This window comes from Pseudorca crassidens, chromosome 17, assembly GCF_039906515.1.
Source record: "Pseudorca crassidens isolate mPseCra1 chromosome 17, mPseCra1.hap1, whole genome shotgun sequence".
Classification (NCBI taxonomy): domain Eukaryota; kingdom Metazoa; phylum Chordata; class Mammalia; order Artiodactyla; family Delphinidae; genus Pseudorca; species Pseudorca crassidens.
Window position 1 is genome coordinate 31,560,106 of NC_090312.1, and position 22,043 is coordinate 31,582,148.

Genomic DNA, 22,043 nt, shown 5'->3' on the forward strand with positions numbered 1-22,043 from the left:
TGTCCACAGGGGATAAACTCCAGCTGCTCAGCCTGGGGCCCATCTATCTCCTGCCTCAACTAGAGAAATATACTTCCTCCTCTCAAAATAAATGAATAAAGAGATATAGATTCCTAGTATATATGGTGGATCTGGAATTAGTCTCAAATTAATTTTTAAGCCCTTGGTAAATCATACTCCATGTACAGAATGTATTACTTTACCCAAAAGATTAAACCTAAGTGGAAAATGGACAGTTGCTACAGTTTTGCTACAAAATGTCCTGTATCACACTCCCAATTATTAAAGGTACACAGTTGAGGAAATCAAGACCTTCTAGCTAAAACTGTATTCACTGTCTGGCTAAAAGGTCATTTCCTGAGGAGCAAAGCAGTTTGCCTATACTGCTAAATCCCATCTGCAGAAACTAAGTACTATGAACTACCCTCTGTAGAATTAAGTGCTACTCTCTAGTCTCTTCAGTTTTTCACAAAGGACTCTCACAAAGAGAGCATTTATTTTCAACAAATTACAAATGTGAAGGCAGAAATAAATCTACCCATCTCTATTACAAAGAGACTAATAACAACAACAACCAGAACAGAAGCTGAAAATAGAGGAAATGTAGAGTTGCTGCAAATCCCATGAATAAGAACATGCTGTCCTAGAAAGAAAAGAGCTTCAGTCTAACATTGGTCTAACAGTCCTCCTTCCAGGATATTCCAGTATTTCCTCCTGAGATTACACCTTAAACAAGCCAAAAACCTTTCCCCCAAGTGCCTTGCAGACTAAAAAAGATATCTGTGAATGTGCAATTTTTATTTCTCACTTATGCCTTACTTTTATTCCTTAGTAAAGGAAGATGGGGTAGAAAGAAAAATGTTACTTAACAATGCCATTTATATTTACTTTGGAATCCAAAAATATTTTTAAAAAGGAGGAAATTAAAGTTGAGCTGTTGTAGCTAACAAAAAAGGGCATACAACAGCATCCTGAACTTATGTAACATTCTGTTCTATATTTCATAATATATGACAAAGTCTCATCACAAAATAAGACCTGGATTGTGTTAAAACTTTACTCCTTTTTGCCTTAAATTAAAACTACTGTTTTCAAAATACACTTCCGTGACTTAAATAAAATATAAAAGGAGCAAATAGAGAATCATAAATTAGGTAACTAGAAAGTAGAATTAAGAGGGAAAAAAAGGATTAAATCCAGAATGAATAAAAAACAGAACACATTACTGAAGTTTTGATTTGAAGAAATCTTTTATATTTAAAATTACATCCTGTTAAGTATATCTGCAGATGACTCACATAGAATTTCATAAGAAGGCAGATATATTCACTGTTCTTTTAGTCAAAAAAAAAAAAAAAACCTGTTAACTACTCAAAACCATTCAATTACAATATGTGTATATTATACTAGCCTTATAGAACAATAAATGTAAGAAGTGACTCTCACAAAAAGGGAATAATCTTGTTTTCCCCACAGCATATCAGGGGAAAAGAACACTCACTGCATAATCTTGAGATATACTAATTCACTATTATAGTTGGAGACTTCAAAACTCCTCTATCAGTAATTTGCAAATCTGACAGAAAATCAGTAAGGACATAGCTGAACTGAACAGTATTCTCAATTAGTTGGATCTAATTGACATGTATAGAATACTCCATCCAACAACAGCTGAATACATATTCTTCTCAAGCTCACATGGAACATTCACTCAGACAGAACACATTCTGGAACATTAAACATACCTTAACAAATATAAATCATAAAGTATGCTCTCAGACCACAATGAAATTAAACTAGAAATCAGTAACAGAGAAATAGTGCAAAAATCCCAAATTACTTTAGAACAACACACTGCTAATTAACACAAAATCATTAAAGTCTTGGGAGAAATTTAAAATATTCTGAACTAAATAAAAATATAACTTACCAAAATTTTGGGATACAGTGAAAGCAGGAATTAAGAGGAAAATTTATAGCACTGAATGCATATGTAAGAAAAGAGAAAGATCTAAAATCAATAATCTCAGCTTCCATTTTAGGAAACTAGAAAAAGAAGAGTTAATTAAGTCTGAAGTCGAAGAAAAGAAATAACAGAAAAAAATCAGAGTAGAAATCAGTGAAACAGAAAACAGAAAATCAATAGAGAAAACTCAACAAAACCAAAAACCAGTTCTTTGGAAAGATCAATAAAATTGATAAACCTCTAGCCAGGCTAACTAAAATAAGAAAAAGAACACACAAATAAATTATATCATAAATGAAGACAGGCCATCATTATTGATAATAAAGGAAAATAAAGGCATATTATAAACAACTCTATACCTACAAATTTGAAAACCTAGATGAAATGGACCAATTCCTTGAAAGACACAAACCACTAAACTCACACAGAAGAAACAAATCATCTGAACAGCCCTATATCTACTAAATAAATCGAATTAGTAATTAATAGCCTTGCAAAACAGAAAGTACCAGGCCCAGTTCTAGCCAACTAAAATGAATCAGCTACCAGTAAACATCAAGGTAACTCTATGAAAAGCTATGCAAAATTGCTGAGCAGTATGACAGGCATGATCATAGAAAAAAGGAAAAACTGAACAGATTTTCATTCTGGCCAATATAATTATATTGACTTTTGCAAAGCAAAAATGCATACACCACGGCAGCTGATTTTGTACTTACAAAGAAACCCAAAGTGGTATGATCTCTAGCTCTGGAGCATCTTCAGTGAATCCAGATAGATTCACTAGTGAATTCAATTAAACATTTAAGGAAGAAATTATACTAGATCTCTACAATCTCTTCCAGAAAAACAGAAGCAGAGAAAATACTTCCCAATTCATTCTATGAGGCCAGCACTACCCTAATAAAAAATAAACAAAGACATTGTAAGAAAGACAAAGTACAGACCAACATCTCTCATGAACATACATGCAAAAAAACCTCAACAAAATATTACCAAATTGAATCCAACAATGTATAAAAAAGATATCTATACAGTGACCAAGTGGGATTTAATTCCAGGTATGCAAGGGATATGCAAGGGATTTCAACATTTGAAAATCAACTGATATAATCCATTACACATAAATAGATGCAGAAAAAGCATTAGTCAAAATCTAACATTCATTATAAAAACTCCCGGCAACCTAGAAATAGAGGGTAACTCCTGCAACTTGATAAAGAACATCTAACGAAAAAATCCTACAACTAACATCATACATAATGTTGAAAAACGAAATACTTTCCCACTCCTATTCAACATTGTACTGGAAGACCTAGCTAATGCAGTAAAACAAGAAAAGGAAATAAAAGGTATACAGATTGGAAAGGATGGAATAAAACTCTTAGCAGATGACATAATTGTTTATTAAGAAAATTCTAAAGAATCATCCAAAAACTACTGGAGTTAATAAGCAATCATAGTAGGCTTGCAGGATGTAAGGTTATATACAAAAGTCAACTGCTTTTCTATATATCAGCAATGAGTAATTGGAATCTGAAATGTAAAAGCATACTATTTATATTAGTACAGAAAAAAATGAAATACATGAAGTACAAAATTTTGAAGAAAGAAATCAAAGAAGATTTAAATAAATGAAGAGATATTCCATGTTCATATATATGGATAGGAAGACAATACTGTCAAGATATCAGTTCTTCCCAACTTGGTCTATAGACTCAACATGATTCCAATAAAAATCCCACCAAGTTACTTTGTGGATATAGGCAAACTGATTATTTAAAGTTTATGTAGAAAGATCCCAATGCCAACACAGTAATGAAGGAAAAGAACAAAACTGAATGACTGACACTATTCAACTTCAAGACTTGCTGTAAAGTAATCAAGATTGTGATACTGGCAAAAGAACAAACAGATCAGTGGAATGGAAGAGAGCACCTACACATAGACTCACACAAGTACAGTCAACTGATTTTTGACAAAGCAGCAAAGATAATGCAATGAAGAATGGATGGTCTTCTACCAAATAGTGGTGGAACAACTGGACAACCACACACAAAAAAGTTAATCTAGACAAAGTCCTTATACTTTTCACAAAAATTAACTCAAAATGGATCATCAACCTAAATGTAAAATGCAAAAGTATAAAACAACTAGAAGATAATACAGAAAAAAATCTAGGTGAACATGGGTTTGAAGATGCATTTTTAGATAGAACACCAAAAGCATGATCCATAAAAAAAACTAGTAAGTTGGATTTCATTATAATTAAAAACGTCTGCTCTGTAAAGACACTGTCAAGAGAATAAAAAAGTAATCCACAGACTGGGAGAAAATCTTTGCAAAATACATTGCTGATAAATACGTTATCCAAAATATACAAAGAACTCTTAAAAAACAACAAGAGAACAAACAAAACATGAACTAAAGATCTGGACATGTAAGAATATGAAAAGATGCTCTATGTCATATGTCATCAGAAAAATGCAAATTAAAATAACAATGGGATACCACTAGGCACCTATTTAGAATGAAAGCACTGACAATATTAAATGCTGGTGAGGATGTAGAGCAGCAGGAACTCTCATTCATTGCTGGTAGAGCACAAGATGGTACAGTCACTTTGGAAAACAGTTTGGCAGTTTCTGTTACAAAACTAAACATACTCTTATTATACAATCCAGCAGTCACACTCCTTGTATTTACCTAAATGAGCTGAAAACTTAGGTCCACATAAAATCTGCACATGAATGTTTATAACAACCTTTTATTTAGTATTAGTGTCAAAACTTGGAAGTAACCAAAATGTCCTTCTATAGGTGAATAGACAAACTGTGGTACACTGAGAAAATGGAATATTAAATGTCAGCACTAAAAAGAAATGAGCTATCAAGCCATGAAAAGACAGGGAGGAACCTTAAATGCATTTTACTAACTGAAAGAAGCCAATATGAAAAAGCTACATATGATACGATTCCAACTAGATGATACTCTGGAAAAGGCAAAACTATAGAAAGATTAAAAACATCAGTGGTTCTCAGGTGGAGGGAAGGAGGGATGAACAGATGGAGCACAGGGCATTTTGAAGGCAGTGAGACTACACTGTATCATCCCGTAATGGCAGATACATATCATTCCATAGAATGTGTAACACAAAGAATGAACCCTAATGTAAACTACAGACTTTGGGTGATAATAATATGTATTAGCTCATAAATTATAACATGAACCACATTAATACAAGATGTAAATAACAGGGGTACTCTGTTTGGAGAGAAAGGGGTATATGGGAGCTCTCTGTATTTCCCATTCAATTTTTCTGTAAATCTAAAATCTAAAATCTCTAAAAAATAAAATCTATTAATTAAAGAAAAACAGGGAAAAAAACCAGGCAAACACAAAATTCAGGGAGGTAGTTACCAATTTGGAGTTGACATGAGATGAGATAGAGAAAGAACACATAGGATGATGCACTTTCACTGGTAACGTTTTAGTTCTTAAGTTGGGTAGTGAATGAGTGAGTGTGATCACAAATACTCATTTTATCATTATGTCTCACAACTTACATATGTAATAAATATGCTTTTCAACTACTAAGTCAAATAAATAAAGAAAAAATATTCTACACTGAATATATGTGTATATGTCCTTTTTTCAATTATGTTGTGACATAATTAGTAAGATGTTTTATACAATAAGCATAAACACTAGTTAAAAAACTTCCCATGAATATGTACTATAGGTAGGCAACATAGTATAGTAGGTTTAGCTGTAGAACTCTGTCTTAATTCTGATTCTGTTTAATAGTCGTTCCTACATATGCCTGAGGGATTGCTTCCAGAAACCTTCACAGAAACCAAAACCCATGGATGCTCAGGTCCCTTATAGAAAACAGCACAGTATTTGCATATAATCTATGCATATCCTCTCCTTAAATCATCTATATATTACTTATAATACTTAATACAATGTAAATGCTATGTAAATAGTTGTCAGCATTGTGGCAACTTCAAGTTTTGCTTTTTGGAACTTCCTGGGATTGTTTTTCCAAATATTGTTAATCTGTGGTTGGTTGAATCTGCGAACGCAGAACCATCGAATGCAGAACTGGTGGATAAGGACGTCTGATTATTTTAGTTTTGTGAACTTGAGCAACCGTACTTAATCTCTCAATTTCTGGTCTTTCAAATGGAAATAATAATCATATCTTAGGCACTTTATGAGGAATAAATAATAGTATGTGTAAGATATATATAAAGTAGAAAATGATACAGCAAACGTACAAAATAAATGTTAATCTCCTTCTCCTAGTTATAGTCTGAAGATTTTGAGAGCACGTATAGCAAAGAATTTAAGGGCACAGCTTACAGCCAGAATAGAATGCCTGGATTCAAACCACAGCTCTGACCTTTATTGGTCAGAGTATGGCTGTTATATGCCTCTGTTTTGTAAAATGAAGGTGAAAGCAGCAATATTTCACAGGCTGAGGATTAAGTAAAAAACTCATGGTAAGTGTATAGTGTTAGTATAAGTAATTATTAATATTTTAATCAGTATTATAATCATTAGCTGAGGTCCCTGGAAAGAGTTTTACATTTAAATTTGTTCTTAAAATTCTACCTGTGAGCTAATTTCTATACAGATGTAAGTAATTCATCATGTCATGTGTTTTCAAATATAAAGACCTAAAATACAAAAAAAAATTCATCTTGTCATATATTAGGGCCTAAAAACAACAAAAAAAGGAAAAGATGAGAAAATTCAGTGAAGTACTGATAGAAAAAAATGATGTTATTTAATATTTTGTGACTTTAATCTGATTAAACTTATACCCTTATAAAATGAGCTTATAACCTTCACATGAATTACAATTTACTGACAGACACTAAAAAGGCAGGATATAGTATATGGGTATATCAAATATACAAACAGCTTCAAGTAAATGATTAGAGATTAAAGTTTAGGTTATTTATCAGAATAAACTCTAAAACAGCCTTTAAAAATAAAGAAAACATAGCAGGATGGCTGAGCAGAAAGACCCTGAGTACATGAGCACACCAAAATTACAACTATTTACAGAACAACTATCAGTGAAACAGACCAGAACCTATCAGAAAAGATCTTTTACAACTATAGATATAATGAAGATGGGCAGCAGGGGTGGAGTCATGGTACAGTCAAGACCATACCCCTGGTAGGTGAACCAGAAACAGAAGAATAATTATTGCAGAAGTTCTCCCCAAGGAGTCTCAGCCCCACATCAGGCTCCCAAACCCAAGGGTCCTGTGCTGGAAAGACAAGCCCCCAGAATATTTGACTTTGAAGGCAAGTGGGGCTTCCTTTTGGAAGACCCAGAGGGTTGTAGGAAATAGAGACTTCACTCTTAAGAGGGCGTACACACTCTGGGACTGGGGACAGAAGCAGTAATTTGAAAGGAGCCTCAGTTAGACCTGCCTGTTGATCTTGGAGAGTCTCCTGGAGAGGCAGGAGGCAAAAGGAGCTTACCTTGGGGACACATACACTGGCAGAAGCCATCTTTGGGAGCTTGTTCTACCATGGGGACATTAATGCTGGCAAGTACCATTTGGAATCTTCCCATTACCTTATTAGCACCTGAACCCAGCCCTGCCCACCAACCTACAGGCACCAGTACCAGGTGCCTCAGGCCAAGCAACTAACTGAGCGGGGACACAGTGCCACCCAACAGCAGACAGGCTGCCTTAAGAACCCCTGAGCCCACAGCCTCCCCTGTACATTGCCCAGCCTACCAGAGGGCCCACCAACCAGTACACAGGCACTAGACCTGGGACCAAGGGAATGATCATGATATGATCAAAGAACTCAGGAGAAAAACAGATTAACAGAGTGAGAAATCTTAAGTGTTTAACAAAGAGTTAGAAAATATAAAAGAACAACCAAACAGAGGTGAAGAATCCAGAAAGTAAAATGAAAAATACACTAGAAGGAATCGACATTCGACTAAATGATACAGAGGAATGGAAAAGCGAGCTGGAAGACAGAGTAGTGGAAATCACAGAAGTGGAACAGAAAAAAAGAGAAAGGATAAAAAGAAATGAGGACACTAAGGGACCTCTAGGACAACATCAAGTGTGCTAACGTTCGCATTCTAGGAGTCACAGAAGAAGAGAGAAAGGGGCAGAGAAAATACCTGAAGACATAATCACTGAAGACTTCCCTAACCTAGGAAAGGAAACAGACATCCAGGTCTAGGACACACAGAGTTCCAAACATGATCAACCCAAAGAGGACCACAGCAAGACATACTGTAATTAAAATGGCAAAAATTTTAAATAAAGAGAATATTAAAGGCAGCAAGGTAAAAGCAACAACTTATATACAAGGAACTCCCATAAGACTATAAGCTGAATTTTTAGTAGAAACACTGCAGGATAGAAGGAAGTAGCACAATATATTTTAAATGATGAAAGGGAAAAACCTACAACTGAGAATACTTTACCTGGCAAGGCTCTCAATCAGATTTGATGGAGACATTAGAAGTTTTACAGACAAACAAAACGTAAAAGTGTTCACCAAATCAGCTTTACAAGAAATGTTGAACGGGCTTCTCTAAGTGAAAAAGAAAAGGCCACAACTGGAAACATGAAAATTACTAAACAAAAAAGCTCATTGGTAAAGGCAAATAGGTAGTAAATCAACTGCATAAAAGCTAGTAGGAAGGTTAAAAGACAAAAGTAGTAAAACCATCTACATCCATGATAAACACTTAAGGGATACGCAAAAGAAAAAAGTGTTAAATATGTCAAAAACAGTAAACGTGAAGAGAGAAGAGTAAAAATGCAGGGTTGTTGAAATGCATTTGAAATTAAGAGAACAGCAATTTAAAATAATCACATACATATATAGATTGCTTGCTCGCTGTGTGTGTGTGTGTGTGTGTGTGTGTATATAAAAACCTCATGGTAACCACAAACCAAAAATCTATAACAGATACACACACAAAAATGAGAAGGGCATCTGCATGTGACACTAAAGATAGTTATCAAATCACAAGGGAAGAGAACAAAAGAAAGGAACAAAAAAGAACTGCAAAAACAATTAACAAAATGGCAATAAGTACATACAGATCAATAATTACTTTAAATGTAAATGGACTAAATGCTCCAATCGAAAGTCATGGAGTGGTTGAATGCATACAAAAACAAGACCTGTATATATGCTGTCTTAAGAAGTCAGACACACACAGACTGAAAATGAGGAGATAGAAAAACATATGCCATGCAAAAGGAAATCAAAAGAAAGTCAGGGTAGCACTACTTCTATCAGACAAAATACTTTAAAACAAGGCTGTTACAAGACACAAAGAAGGGCCTTACATAATGATAAAGGGATCAATCCAGGAAGAAGATATAGCAACTGTAAATATATGTGCACCCAACATAGGACCACCTAACACAGAAAATATTAACAGAAATAAAGAAAGAAACTGACAGTAACACAATAATAGCAGAGGCCATTAACACCCCACTTACATCATCCCGACAGAGTATCAATAAGGAAACACTGGCCTTAAATGACACATTAGACCAGATGAAGTTAATAGATATATATGGAATACTGCATCCAAAAGCAGCAGAGTATACATTCTTTTCAAGTACAAATGAAACATTTTCCAAGATACATCACATGCTAGGCCACAAAACAAGCCTCAGTAAATTTAAGAAAATTGAAATCATATCACGCATCTAATCTGACCAGAGTGATATGAGACTAGAAATCGACTACAAGAAAAAAAGCTGCAAAAAAAATACAAATATATGGAGGCTAAACAATATCCTACTAAACAAACAATGGATCACTGAAGAAATCAAAAAATACCTGGAGACAGATGAATATGAAACACAATGATCCAAAATCAAAAGGATGCAAAAGCAGTTAAAAGAGGGAAGTATATAGCGATACAAGCTTACCTCAGGAAACAAGAAAAATCTCCAATAAACAACCTAACCTTACACCTAAAAGAACTAGAAAAAGAATAAACAAAACACAAAGTTAGTAGAAGGAAAGAAATCATAAAGATAGAAGCAGAAATAAATGAAATGGAGACTAAAAAAAAAAAATAGAAAAGATTAGTGAAACTAAGAGATGGTTCTTTGAAAAGATAAACAAAACTGATGAACCTTTAGCCTCACTCATCAAGAAAAAAAGAGAGAAGTCCCAATTCAATAAAATCAGAAATGAAAAAGGAAGAGAAATCATAACAGATTACTGTGGACAGCTATATGACAATAAAATGGACAACCTAGAAGAAATGGACAAATTCCTACAAATGTACAATCTCCCAAGCATAAACCGGGAAGAAAGAGAAAATGTGAACAGACCAAATACCAGTAATGAAACTGAGTTAGTAATAAAAGTTCCCATCAAACAAAAGTCTAGGACCAGACGGCTTAATAGGTGAATTGTACCAAACATTTAGCAAAGAGTTAACACCCATCCTTCTCAAAGTATTCCAAAACACTGCAGAGAAAAGAACACTTCTGAATTCATTCTATGAGGCCAGCATTACCCTGATACTGAAACCAAAGATATCACACACACAAAAAATTACAGGCCAATATCAATGATAAACATAGGTACAAAAATCCTCAACAAAATATTAGAAAACCGAACCCAACAAAACATTAAAAGGATCATACACCATGAGTAAGTGGGATTTATCCCAGGGATGAAAGGATGGCTCAATATCTGTAAATCAATCAGTGTGATATACCACATTAACAAATTGAAGAATAAAAACCATATGACCATTTTGATAGATGCAGAAAAAGCTTTTGACAAAATTCAACATCCATTTATGATAAAAACATTCCAGACAGTGGGTATAGAGGGAACATACCTCAACATAATAAAGGCCATGTATGAGAAGCTCACAGCTAATATTATACTCAATGGTGAAAAGCTGAAAGCACTTCCTCTAAGATAAGGAATAAGACAAGGATGCCCAATCTTGCCACTTTTATTGAACACAGTACTGGAAATCTTAACTATAGCAATTAAACAAGGGGAAAAACAAAGAGATACACAATGGAAAGGAAGAAGTAAAACTGTCACTATTTGCAGATGGTATGATACTATACATAGAAAATCCTTAAGATGCCACCAAAAGACTACTATAGATCATCAAGGAATTTGGTAAAGTTGCAGGATACTAAATTAATATACAGCAATCTATTTCATTTCTATACACCAACAACAAGCTAACAGAAAGAGAAATTAAGGAAACAATCTCATTTACCATCACATCAAAAATAATAAAATACTTAGGAATAACCTTACCTAAGGAGGTAATGATCCTATACTTGAAAAACTGTAGTGCACTGATGAAAGAAATTGAAGATGACACAAACAGATGGAAAGATACACTGTGTTCATGGATTGAAAGAATTAATATTGTTAAAATGACTATACTACCCAAGGCAATCTACAGATTCAATGCAATTCCTATCAAAATTCCAATGGCATTTTTCAGAGAACTAGAACAAATATTTTAAAAATTTGTATGGAAACACCAAAGACCCCAAATAGCCAAAACAATCTTGAGAAAGAAGAACAAAGTTGGCGGTGTCACACTCCCTGACTTCAGATTATACTAAAAAGCTATAGTAATCAATACAGTATGGTAGTGGCACAAAAACAGACACATAGATCAATGGAACAGAACAGAGAACACAAATATTAACCCACATATGGTCAATTTATCTATGACTAAGAAGGCAAGAATGTACAGTGGGGAATAGACAGTCTCTTCAATAAATGGTACTGGGAAAACTAGATATCTGCATGTAAAAGAATGAAATTAGAACATTTTCTCACACCATATACAAAAATAAACTCAAAATGGATTAAAGAACTAAATGTAAGACCAGAAACCATAAAATTACTAGAAGAAAACTACTAGGCAGAACACTATTTGACATGAATCTTAGAATTATTTTTTTGGATCCATCTCCTCAGGCAAAGGAAACAAAAGCAAAAATAAACACACAGGACCTAACTAAATTTAAAGCTTTGGCACAGCGGAGGAAACCATTGACAAAACGAAGACAGCCTACTGAATGGGAGAAAACACTTGCAAATAATATGACTGGTAAGTGGTTAATACCCAAAATACATGAACAGCTCATATAGCTCAGTATCAAAAAACCCAATTAAGATATGGACAGAAGTCCAGAATAGACGTTTTTCCACAGAAGACCTAGAGATGGCCAACAGGCACATGAGAAGATGCTCAACATTGCTAATCATCAGGGAAATGCAAGTCAAAACCACAATGAGATAGCACCTCACACCTGTCAAAATGGGTATCGTCAAAAAGAACACAAATTAACAAATGCTGGCAAGGATGTGGAGAAAAGGGAACCCTGGCACACTTTTGGTGGGAATATAAATTGGTGCAGCCATTGTGGAAAACAAAATGGAGGTTCCTCAGAGAACTAAAAAGAGAACTGCAATTCTATTCCTGGGTATATACCCAAAGAAAACAAAAACACTTAGAAAAGATATATGCACTCCAATTTTCCTAACAGCATTATTTACAATTATTTACAATTTAACCAAGATATGGAAGTCACCTAAGTGTCCATCAACAGATGAATGCCTAAAAATGTGGTGTATATACATATACAACAGACTACTACTCAGTAGTAGTAAAAACAAAATTTTTTTTAAAAAATAAAAAAACAAAACCCCAAAAAACATAAAAAACAAAACCAAATTTTGCCATTTGCAACAACATGGATGAACCTAGAGGGTATTATGCTTAGTGAAATAAGTTAGAGACAAACAAATACTGTATGTTATCACTTATAGGTGGAATCTAAAAAATAAACTAGTGAATATAATAAAAAAGAAACAGACTCACAGATATAGAGAACAAACTAATGGTTATCAGTGGAAAGAGGTGATACAGGGGTAGAGGTTTAGGATGCAGAAACTACTATGTATAAAATAAATAGGCTACAAGTATATATTGTACAGCACAGGGAACATAGCCGGTATTTTATAATAATTATCAATGGATTATAATCTACAAAAATTTTGAATCACTATGTTGTACACCGGAAAATAATATAATACTGTAAATCAACTATACCTCAATAAAAAACGTATAAGGAAAAGATAAAGTTAAGCATGTTTCATCAACATGGTTCTCACCCAAGCTAACTGGCAAAGGTTTAACTTTATTCCATATATTTTGGAGCATATTCTAACTATTAGTCCTATTATCTTTGAGACTTTAATTCATTTACAAAATGCAAATAATCTATCTCTGGCTAACACACAGTTACTGAGCATTTAGAAAACTGTCCTAGTTTACATAAATATATGGCCATATCAATACTAGCTATAAGACTATTTATTACTTAAGTAATACCATTCTACTAATCAGTTGAGTAAAGTTATGAAGAACTGTAAGAAGTTACAAAATACGAAGTCCAAAAATGAGAAATTTTATTTGTTCTAAAATATTTGTTATACTCCTAGAAAAATTATTTTTTATTTTCAGTTTTAAAGTGGAAGAGCTCCCTCTCTGGCAGAATCTTAGAGGAAATTTCAATCTACAAAACAAGTAAAAGAACTGCTATCATTTTAATTTGTATTTCCTTAAGCCTTTCTCCTACCCTACAGCTTCTAGGATTTCTACTCCAAAGCAAGGAAAACAGCTAGAAAACTGGGACTTGCGCTTGTCTACACACCAAGACACATCATAATGTATTGTACCATTTTATAAAACTCTCAAAGACATCCTGGCGAGGTAATGAATATGCTAGGGTCTAGCTGTCTCTGTGCTCCATGACAACTTAGTTCAGTAAAACACTCGATATGAATTTTCACCTTTAAAATGGGAAGTAATACTACTGACTTTGCAAGGTTATTGTGAAGGTTAAGTGAAACAACATATATAAACTCTATGCGCAGAGCTGAGGACCAGTGAGAAGCACACTCTCATATCTGAAAAAATAACATAACAGCTTCCTATGAGGTTAAAAAGGAATTGGTGACTGTAAGTGTGTGATGTACATTATAATGACCTATAAAGTTGGTCCCTCTCTCTCCCTCTCTCTCTCTCTCTCTCTCTCTCTATATATATATATAAAGTTGGTCTATATATATATATATAAATATATATATATATTTTGAACTATACAGTTCAAAATATCCACATTTTGCCTGTATTTGTAATAAATTAAACTATATTACAGTATTAGCAAACTAATGATAAATGTTAATTCAAACTGCAAATCAAAAAAATACATGCATAGCATCACTGTTCTTGGTTTAAAAAAAAAAAAAGCTATGTTAATTGGCTAATCTGATAACCTGATCAGAATTTTAACAAATCCAATCATTTCAGATGCCTAAACCACTCTGTGCTGATGTTTCATAAACAAAAACTTGAAATCGTTCAACTTAAAAATAAAAAGACATAAAAAAGTACTCTCCAGCCAAATTACACCACCACCAATGGAAATCATTTTCATATTTTTACATGTTTAACATTTAAGGGTGGCAAGCTGCTTTGGGGGCATCTTCCAAAGTCACTCCCGGTTCTAAGTATATGTCTAGTCTCATTTAAATCATCTATAATCTCAGTAAAAATAAAATTAATATTCATAAGGCAAGATATAATCTTAAATTACCAAAGAAAAAACAACTGGCAATACATTTTCTAACAAATAATGCATACATACTTATACTGAAAAATATCTAGGATTCTTAAAATTAGTAAGGTTGAGTTAGATATTTCTTAATTAGAGTATCATTTATCATCATAGAGTATCATTATCATTCTGTATTAGGCAACAATGCTTGAAACTTTTTGGATAGCTTGAGAAAGACTTTTCTTGGATTGCTAAAATAATAGTCTTAAAACACAAAATTATAAATGTATTTAGTCTGGGATCCAGTCAATAAAAATTAAAGTTAATTCACTAAGATAGTTCTACTAAATTTATTTTTAAGCAAAACAAAAATTCCAAATATTTTCCTACAAAGTTAAATTAAAAATTAAGGCAGTAATAAAGGTTTGATAACTTCCTGTTGATGTAGAACACGAAAACCAAAACACTTCCACAAACCAAAATTACAGTCCCTTATTCATTTCCTTTTTGAAGATATTTATGATTAGCAGAAATAGCTTAAATTAAGGTATGCTTTTATAATCATACAATTTTGTATTCTATAAATATTCTCTATACTTAAACTTTTAAATTATACAATTTTTCAGAATGTCACCATACAAAGACTAATAAATATAGAAACTGAAATCATCGACTAAGATTTACCAGAGTATATTTTTGATTAATTGGTTGATGCCTTCTCCCCTTTTTCCCATACCAGAGACGAGACATTTCCTTTCCAGGGCAAATTAAGTTACATCAAATCTCCTAAGAACTGTTTTAGAAAGCATTCTTCCTCTGTCAAAAATACATTTCTAGCACAAGAGCCCTACTACAGTGACAAAACAGTTTGCTGGAGACAAAGATTTGATTGACAAGACAGAGAGCTAATCACTAAGTAGTATCCATTGCAAAGATAGTCCTGAGTGGAGACTGTAAAGCTGGGGAGGGAAGAGAGGATTTCCCATGTTTAAGTTTGGTTGCACTGTACCCAAATGTGCAGAGAAAGGATTCAAAAGCTTAAAGATACAGAGCATGTATTTCCAAATACCAGTACACTAAGAAATATACTAAAAATAACCCAGTCATAAAAAAGTAATCAGTACAGTTTCCAGAGTCCCTCCCAAAGTACACAAATGATTTCAATTAACATTTTACTATTTGCTCATACAGTCATAAAATTCTGTTCCTTATTTACATCTAAGAGTCCTATAAAATTTCATCTTACATGTATTTTTTAAGCAGTAAAACATCCTTTGAGGACCCTTCAATCCTCAAACTTTTAGAATGACTATGTAAAAATGAAGCCAATCTACTACAAATAAAGCCTATACAGATATTCAGTGTGATCTGAAAATTCCTTTTAGTGTTAACACAGTCCATTTTTAAACTGCATTTTCTAACATCTAGTTTCTTGAAAAAGTACTTATATTTACTATGCCTATGTATACTTCACTAACCAGGGGTATCCTGAATATAAGTGAATTTTTAAGATTAAATATTATTATGACTATAAACTATAATCACCTAGATTACCTCAATTTTAACTAGAATATCAATGCCATATGATACACTGAATATTTCTTCCATTTTAAGCTAAGACTGCTCCTCCCCCTTTACCTTGTTGTGTGTACACACAAAGCTGTGCACACAATGCCACCCTTCACACACACACAGCTACCTTTCTAGTATACACAACGCTGCACCATACCCACACCCCCCCCAACTCCTTCCTGCACATTCCAGCATGTGCATGCACAAGACACAGCACACCCCCTGATGAATATCCACCCTGCCGTGCCACTCATACCAGTCACCCCCCCTAACTCCCCCACCAGCTCCACCACACTTACCCTAAGATCTCTCTCCCACAGTCCCTTGTAGGCACACTATACCCATCTCCACACCAGCTTTAGTTCAATTATATACATAGTGAACTGTGGTCGCCAACCCCCATCCCTGCACTCCCTCTGCACACACCAACAGCATTAGATAATTTGGTGGTAGTGGGGTGCTCTTTTGAAAACCTATCATTACTTCCAGCCGAATTTTCTAGAATTAAAAATATATGCATACCAAAATGTGGTTTAAATGAGATTTTTAAAAATATACACACATGCACCATGCAAAGGATAGCCTATTTCATTGGTTGTCTTACTCAGCATACATCTCCACACCTTCTTCCTAATACAGTTTTGATTTTGCTAAGGTATCTTTTCAGCCATGTGTTTCTGAGAAGGCTGGCTCCATGCCTAGACAGGATGGGTTCTTAAAGATCTAAACCAGTGGGTCTCAAATTTAACCTACACCAGAATCACTTGGAACATTTGTTAAAACAGAATACTGGGCTCCAAAACCAGTTTCTGATAAGCCGACTGCAATGGTGCCTGAGAATGTGTATTTTTTAATTTTTTTTTTTTTGGCTGCGCTGCGGCTTGTGGTATTTTAGTTCCCTGAGCAGGGATCGAACCTGGGCCCTGAGCAGAGAGTCCCAACCACTGGACCATCAGGGAATTCCCTGTACTTTTTAAACAAATTCAGAGATACTATTGCTGCTGGTTGTGGTCTAGGGACCACACTTTGAAAAACAACTAAACTACAATGAGATATCACTTCACACCGGTCAGAATGGCTATTATCAAAAAGACAAGATATAACAAGCATTGGCGAGAAAAAGGAGAAAAGGGAAACCCTTATGCACTATTGGTGGGATTGTAAATAGGTGTAGCTACCATGGAAAACAGTATATTTTTTGAGGTTCCCCCCAAAATTAAAAATAGAACTACCATATGATCTAGCAATTCCACTCCTGGGTATTTATCTGAAGAATGAAAACATAAATTTTAAAAGATACATGCACTGCCATGTTCACTGCAGCATTATTTACAATAGCCAAGATATGGGAACAACTTAAGTGTCCATCAATGGATGAATGGATGAAGAAAATGTGGTACAGATACACAGTGGAATACTACGTAGGCAAAAACAAAAACAAAAACAGGAAAAGACTGAAATCTTGCCATCTGAGACAACATGGATGGACCCTGGGTTCATTAGCTAAGTGAAATAAGTCAGACAGAGAAAGACAAATATCATATGACCTCATTTATATAAAACAACAACAAAAAATGAAGCTCATAGATAAAGGAAACAGATTGGTGGTTGCCAGGGGGGTGGGGGGTGGCATTGGGGAGGGCAAAATAAGTGAAGGGGAGCTCAAAGGTACAAACCTCCAATTATAAAGTAAGTCATGAGGATATAATATATAGCATGGTGAATATAATTAATAATACTGCATTATATATTTGAAAGTTGCTAAGAGAATAAATAGATCTTAAAAGTCTTTATCACAAAAAAGATTAACTAGACTTACTGTGGTGACCATTTCACAGTATATATAAATATCAAATCATAATGCTGTACACCTGAAACTAATATGTTATATGTTATTTATACCTCAATTGAAAAAGAAAAATCAACTGGTCTAAGCTATTTTAAGTGTGATTTTCTGTTTCTTGAAGCCAAATGCTTCCATTTAATAAATACAATATCTACCTAGCAGACATAAAATGAGCTCAGTAAATCTCCTTCTTGCCCTTTCTTTTTTCATAATACTCAGAAAACATAACGCTAGGTCATTTAAATTTGTCTAGACACCCCAGGGCTTGAAGCAGATGTCAATTTAGCATTAAAAATGTAAAATGACAGGCTATAAAATGAAGCACTTTTAAAAACATAACCAGCTTAAGGTTGAACATAATCTGTTCTCATAATTCACATATTCAACTTAATTTTTTTCCTTTACTTTCTTTATCAGGGCTGAAATTACTGAATTACCTTGTATCTGATATCCTCTAAGTCGGGAGTGGTCTACTAGAAGCAATAATACATTATCTACCTACTCAATATTTAAAGTAATATTTTAATTTTTAAAATCATAAAATAGTCTGTCATTCATTCATCCCTTCTCACAATATCAATTAGACATTTTGTGCTTTAATAGAAATTTTATAGTCTATAGCTTTTGGCTAGTAACTGAGATAGATTATTAATAGGGAAAGCAAAGCACTGGTTCAATACTTTCCTGAGGTAGTTAACATCAGTAATAGTCAAAACAGACCATAATGACTCCTGGGTGCTAAATGCTAATATGAAAAAACATAATAGCCTAGAACTAGAGACCTACTCTACAGCACAGTGCCTATAATAATACTGTACTATATACTTGAAAATTTGCTAAGAAGGTAAATCTTATGTTAAGTGTTCTTATTACAAAATAATAACTATAAAGAGGTGAGAAGAAACTTCTGGAGACGAATGTTTACGGCATAGATTGTGGTGATGGTTGCATGGATATACACGTCTCCAAACTCATCAAGTTGTATATATTAAATATGCACAGCTTTTTGTATATCAATCATACCTCAATAAAGAGGTTTAAAAAATACTCAATATAGAAATATTATATAAGACGATTTGTATTAACTCATAAATTCTAATTGTTTTTAATGCTTTTGATTTATGAATTTTTCATATTTACTAAATTTCTTTGGCATTATGATTTGTAATCCTATGTGATTAGATCAATGTAAAAAAAAGTATATTCTTCTTTAATTGCTTTTATCTGAGAAATGTGACCTCTACTTAGTGACTTAGAGATAGAGACTACTTTCATTTTGAACAAAATCAATTCTGTATGGATTTTTCAGGCTAGGCTAAGAGATCAGGAATTTTGTTTTATATATTGACTCAATTTTAATTTTGCCATTACTTGTGCTTTAATTTAAAAAACAAAACGAAACAAAAAAACAACCCATGTGTTTAAGAAAATGAACACCAGAATACTCATTGTCTGGCAGCTTAAGAAGTAGAACATTAATCAAACAATTGAAGCCTCCTGATACTGGTGCTTCTTAGAAGTTGCAGCCATACCAAACTGTTAGTCTTCTCTGAGAAACCTAATAAACAACCACAGCAATAACTCTAATTAATTAGTGACAACTAAGAAAACAGAACTGATTCCACATGATGATTACCACATCCTAGTGGAAAGCCAAATCAATAAGGATATAATATGATAAATTTTATAGCCTAAATTGCTAAGATTAGGTTAAATATATTAAATTTATATAATTAAAATGGAGAACATTAAAAATTAATGTCAAAATGGGAAGATCCTATAAATGAGTTACAAAATTATCTACGCCAGAAAGCAGATTCTAAAATACTTGGAGTAACTACAAAACCTTTGTACAGGTTTATTTAATAAGCAGCCAATATATTTACACTTACACTTTCACTTAAATGAAAGCTTTGATTATTTGAGAAAATGTGAGTCATGTCAAGCACCTAAAAATGAACAAGTCATATCAGAAACCAAACACTGAATGGAACATATTTTTAACAATACTTTGGCAAGTGTAAGAAGTAAACCAGAGTAATCTTCTAATAACAATCATTGCTTTTAAAAATGAAAAGCACTAATACATTATATAATTTACTATGGGCATGTAATTTTAGTAAATCCATATTTTAAAATTTAATCAACAAGGATAAACCTGGGGATAAAATCTTACTAAACTTGTATTTTAAAATTTAACCAACAAACATAAGCCTGGGAGGTAAACTTTTAAATAAATCAATTAAAGCTAATTTAATAAAGTCAATTTCTTAGTTGTTTTGACCACTGGATATTTTAATTAGTAGGTCTGGAGTATGAGAGATACTGCACTACAAGTGGTATAAAATTAACTTTAGAGATGAAAAAAAATTGAAAACTTTTTCTGCCAGCTCTTATCCCAAAAGGAGTGGAATGTCAACCCAAAGGAAGTGGTACAACAAGCAATTTTAACTTCAAAAGTTCTACTTTTGAGGCATGTCATCAAGCAGCAAGACTGGTACACTCAACACATGTGACAAGCTGAAACCTAAAACTTTCAGAGGATTCTAGTAGAGTGCCTATTGAAGTTGGTATTTGGGGTCGAGGGTAATAAAGCCTGAGGGGTGTAGTTATGTGCCATGGTACCTGGTGATAGGATAAAACTGATCTGTATTACTGTAGCATCATTTTTATTTCGTGATAAGAATTTTAAAAGTTTTTTAGGTACATCAGATAAATTAAGACGATAAATGCAAAATTCACATGAACCTTAAAAATAAAACAGGCTTCAAAGTTATTTCAGGCTTACTGTGGTAGGCACTGCTTTAGACTATACCACTGGACACTTGGGTACTTGTCAAGTACATCAAACTTTAAAGCGCATTTGATAGATAAGTTCAACAGGCATAGACCAATGAAAAAAAAAGTATGGAAGGCCTGGTATATTTCTCGATTTCCCTTTCCTTGTAGTGCCTCTGAGTACATAAGGTGATAGGAGTCCTTTGGTATGTAAGGGAGCTATGCCTGAAGTAACTATGTCAGGATTGCTACTATTGATAAGAACTCTTTTTAAAAATCAAAGCATAAAATGATTAAAGAAAGTTTCTCCACAGTGAAGCAAATTTATGTTGTTGGTGTGCAGATGCAACACCAAAATAAGGGGAATATTTTGAAAATGTTTTATACATTGTAACTTGCATGACAGACACCTGAAAATTAAAGTATATTATGACCAATATAGTCTGAAAGTATCTTTTGTCTTAGCATTATATATGTTTAACACAACACCCAAAGTGGTGGCTTGGGGTAGTACAGTAGTTATTCCACCTCTACTGTACAATGTAATCACCTGAGGAGCTTTAAAAGAACACTGATAAGTAGGTCCCACCCCAGGGCTGCTGATTTAATTGCTCTGAGGTGACCCTGAGTATTAAGATTTTTGAAAGCTCCCCCAGATGATTCAAAGGTTCTGCCTAGGTTGAGAACTTGGTGTGGTAAAAGAGTATAGTCTCTGAATTACAGATTAACCACTTTGAGGATTTTAGCTAAAATTAAGCTTAAGAAACAAGCTTAGAGAAATTATCTGTAAAATAAAGATAACAGTCTATGATTAAGTGGGATGCAATAGATCTAAATATTGATTTATAGGAAATTCAAGGCAGAAGAACATGTCAGTAAGGCTGTGGGGATGTGATCAGCAAAATCCAGACTATGGGACATTCTACAGGAAAAATATGATTTCTTAAAAGCTAAAATTACAAGGTAAAAAAGCAAAGCAAGGCAAACAAATGGAGGGAGAACCTACATCTACAGAGAATTAAGAGACGTTTTAACTAATCGGAACATCTAAACCTTAGTTGGATGCCAATTCAAACAGCAAACAGTAAAAATACATTCATATTACGTGTATTTTAAACATTTTTATCACATTTGAAGAAATGTGAACTGGGGAAAAGGAAGGATTACAGATAAAATAAGTTGAGAAAGCTGAGTGGCACATGCAAATTCACTATACTATTAATCTCTGTATTTATGT

General features: G+C 33.6%; 1 protein-coding gene across 9 annotated transcripts in view; it reads right to left on the bottom strand.

Moving 5' to 3' along the window:
* OXR1 (oxidation resistance 1) overlaps positions 1–22,043 on the bottom strand; it is a 452,875-nt gene that overhangs the window by 18,013 nt on the left and 412,819 nt on the right. Inside the window, exon 1 of one of the 9 annotated variants that reach the window (XM_067711500.1) lies at positions 15,295–15,491. The exons of 7 other annotated variants lie outside the window; for them this stretch is intronic. In XM_067711500.1, coding sequence (XP_067567601.1) covers positions 15,295–15,360 — 66 coding nt within the window. In that variant the 5' untranslated portion in view covers positions 15,361–15,491. Of the gene's footprint in view, positions 1–15,294; positions 15,492–22,043 lie in introns of those variants that run through there. One more of the 9 variants, XM_067711501.1, reaches the window with a different exon arrangement.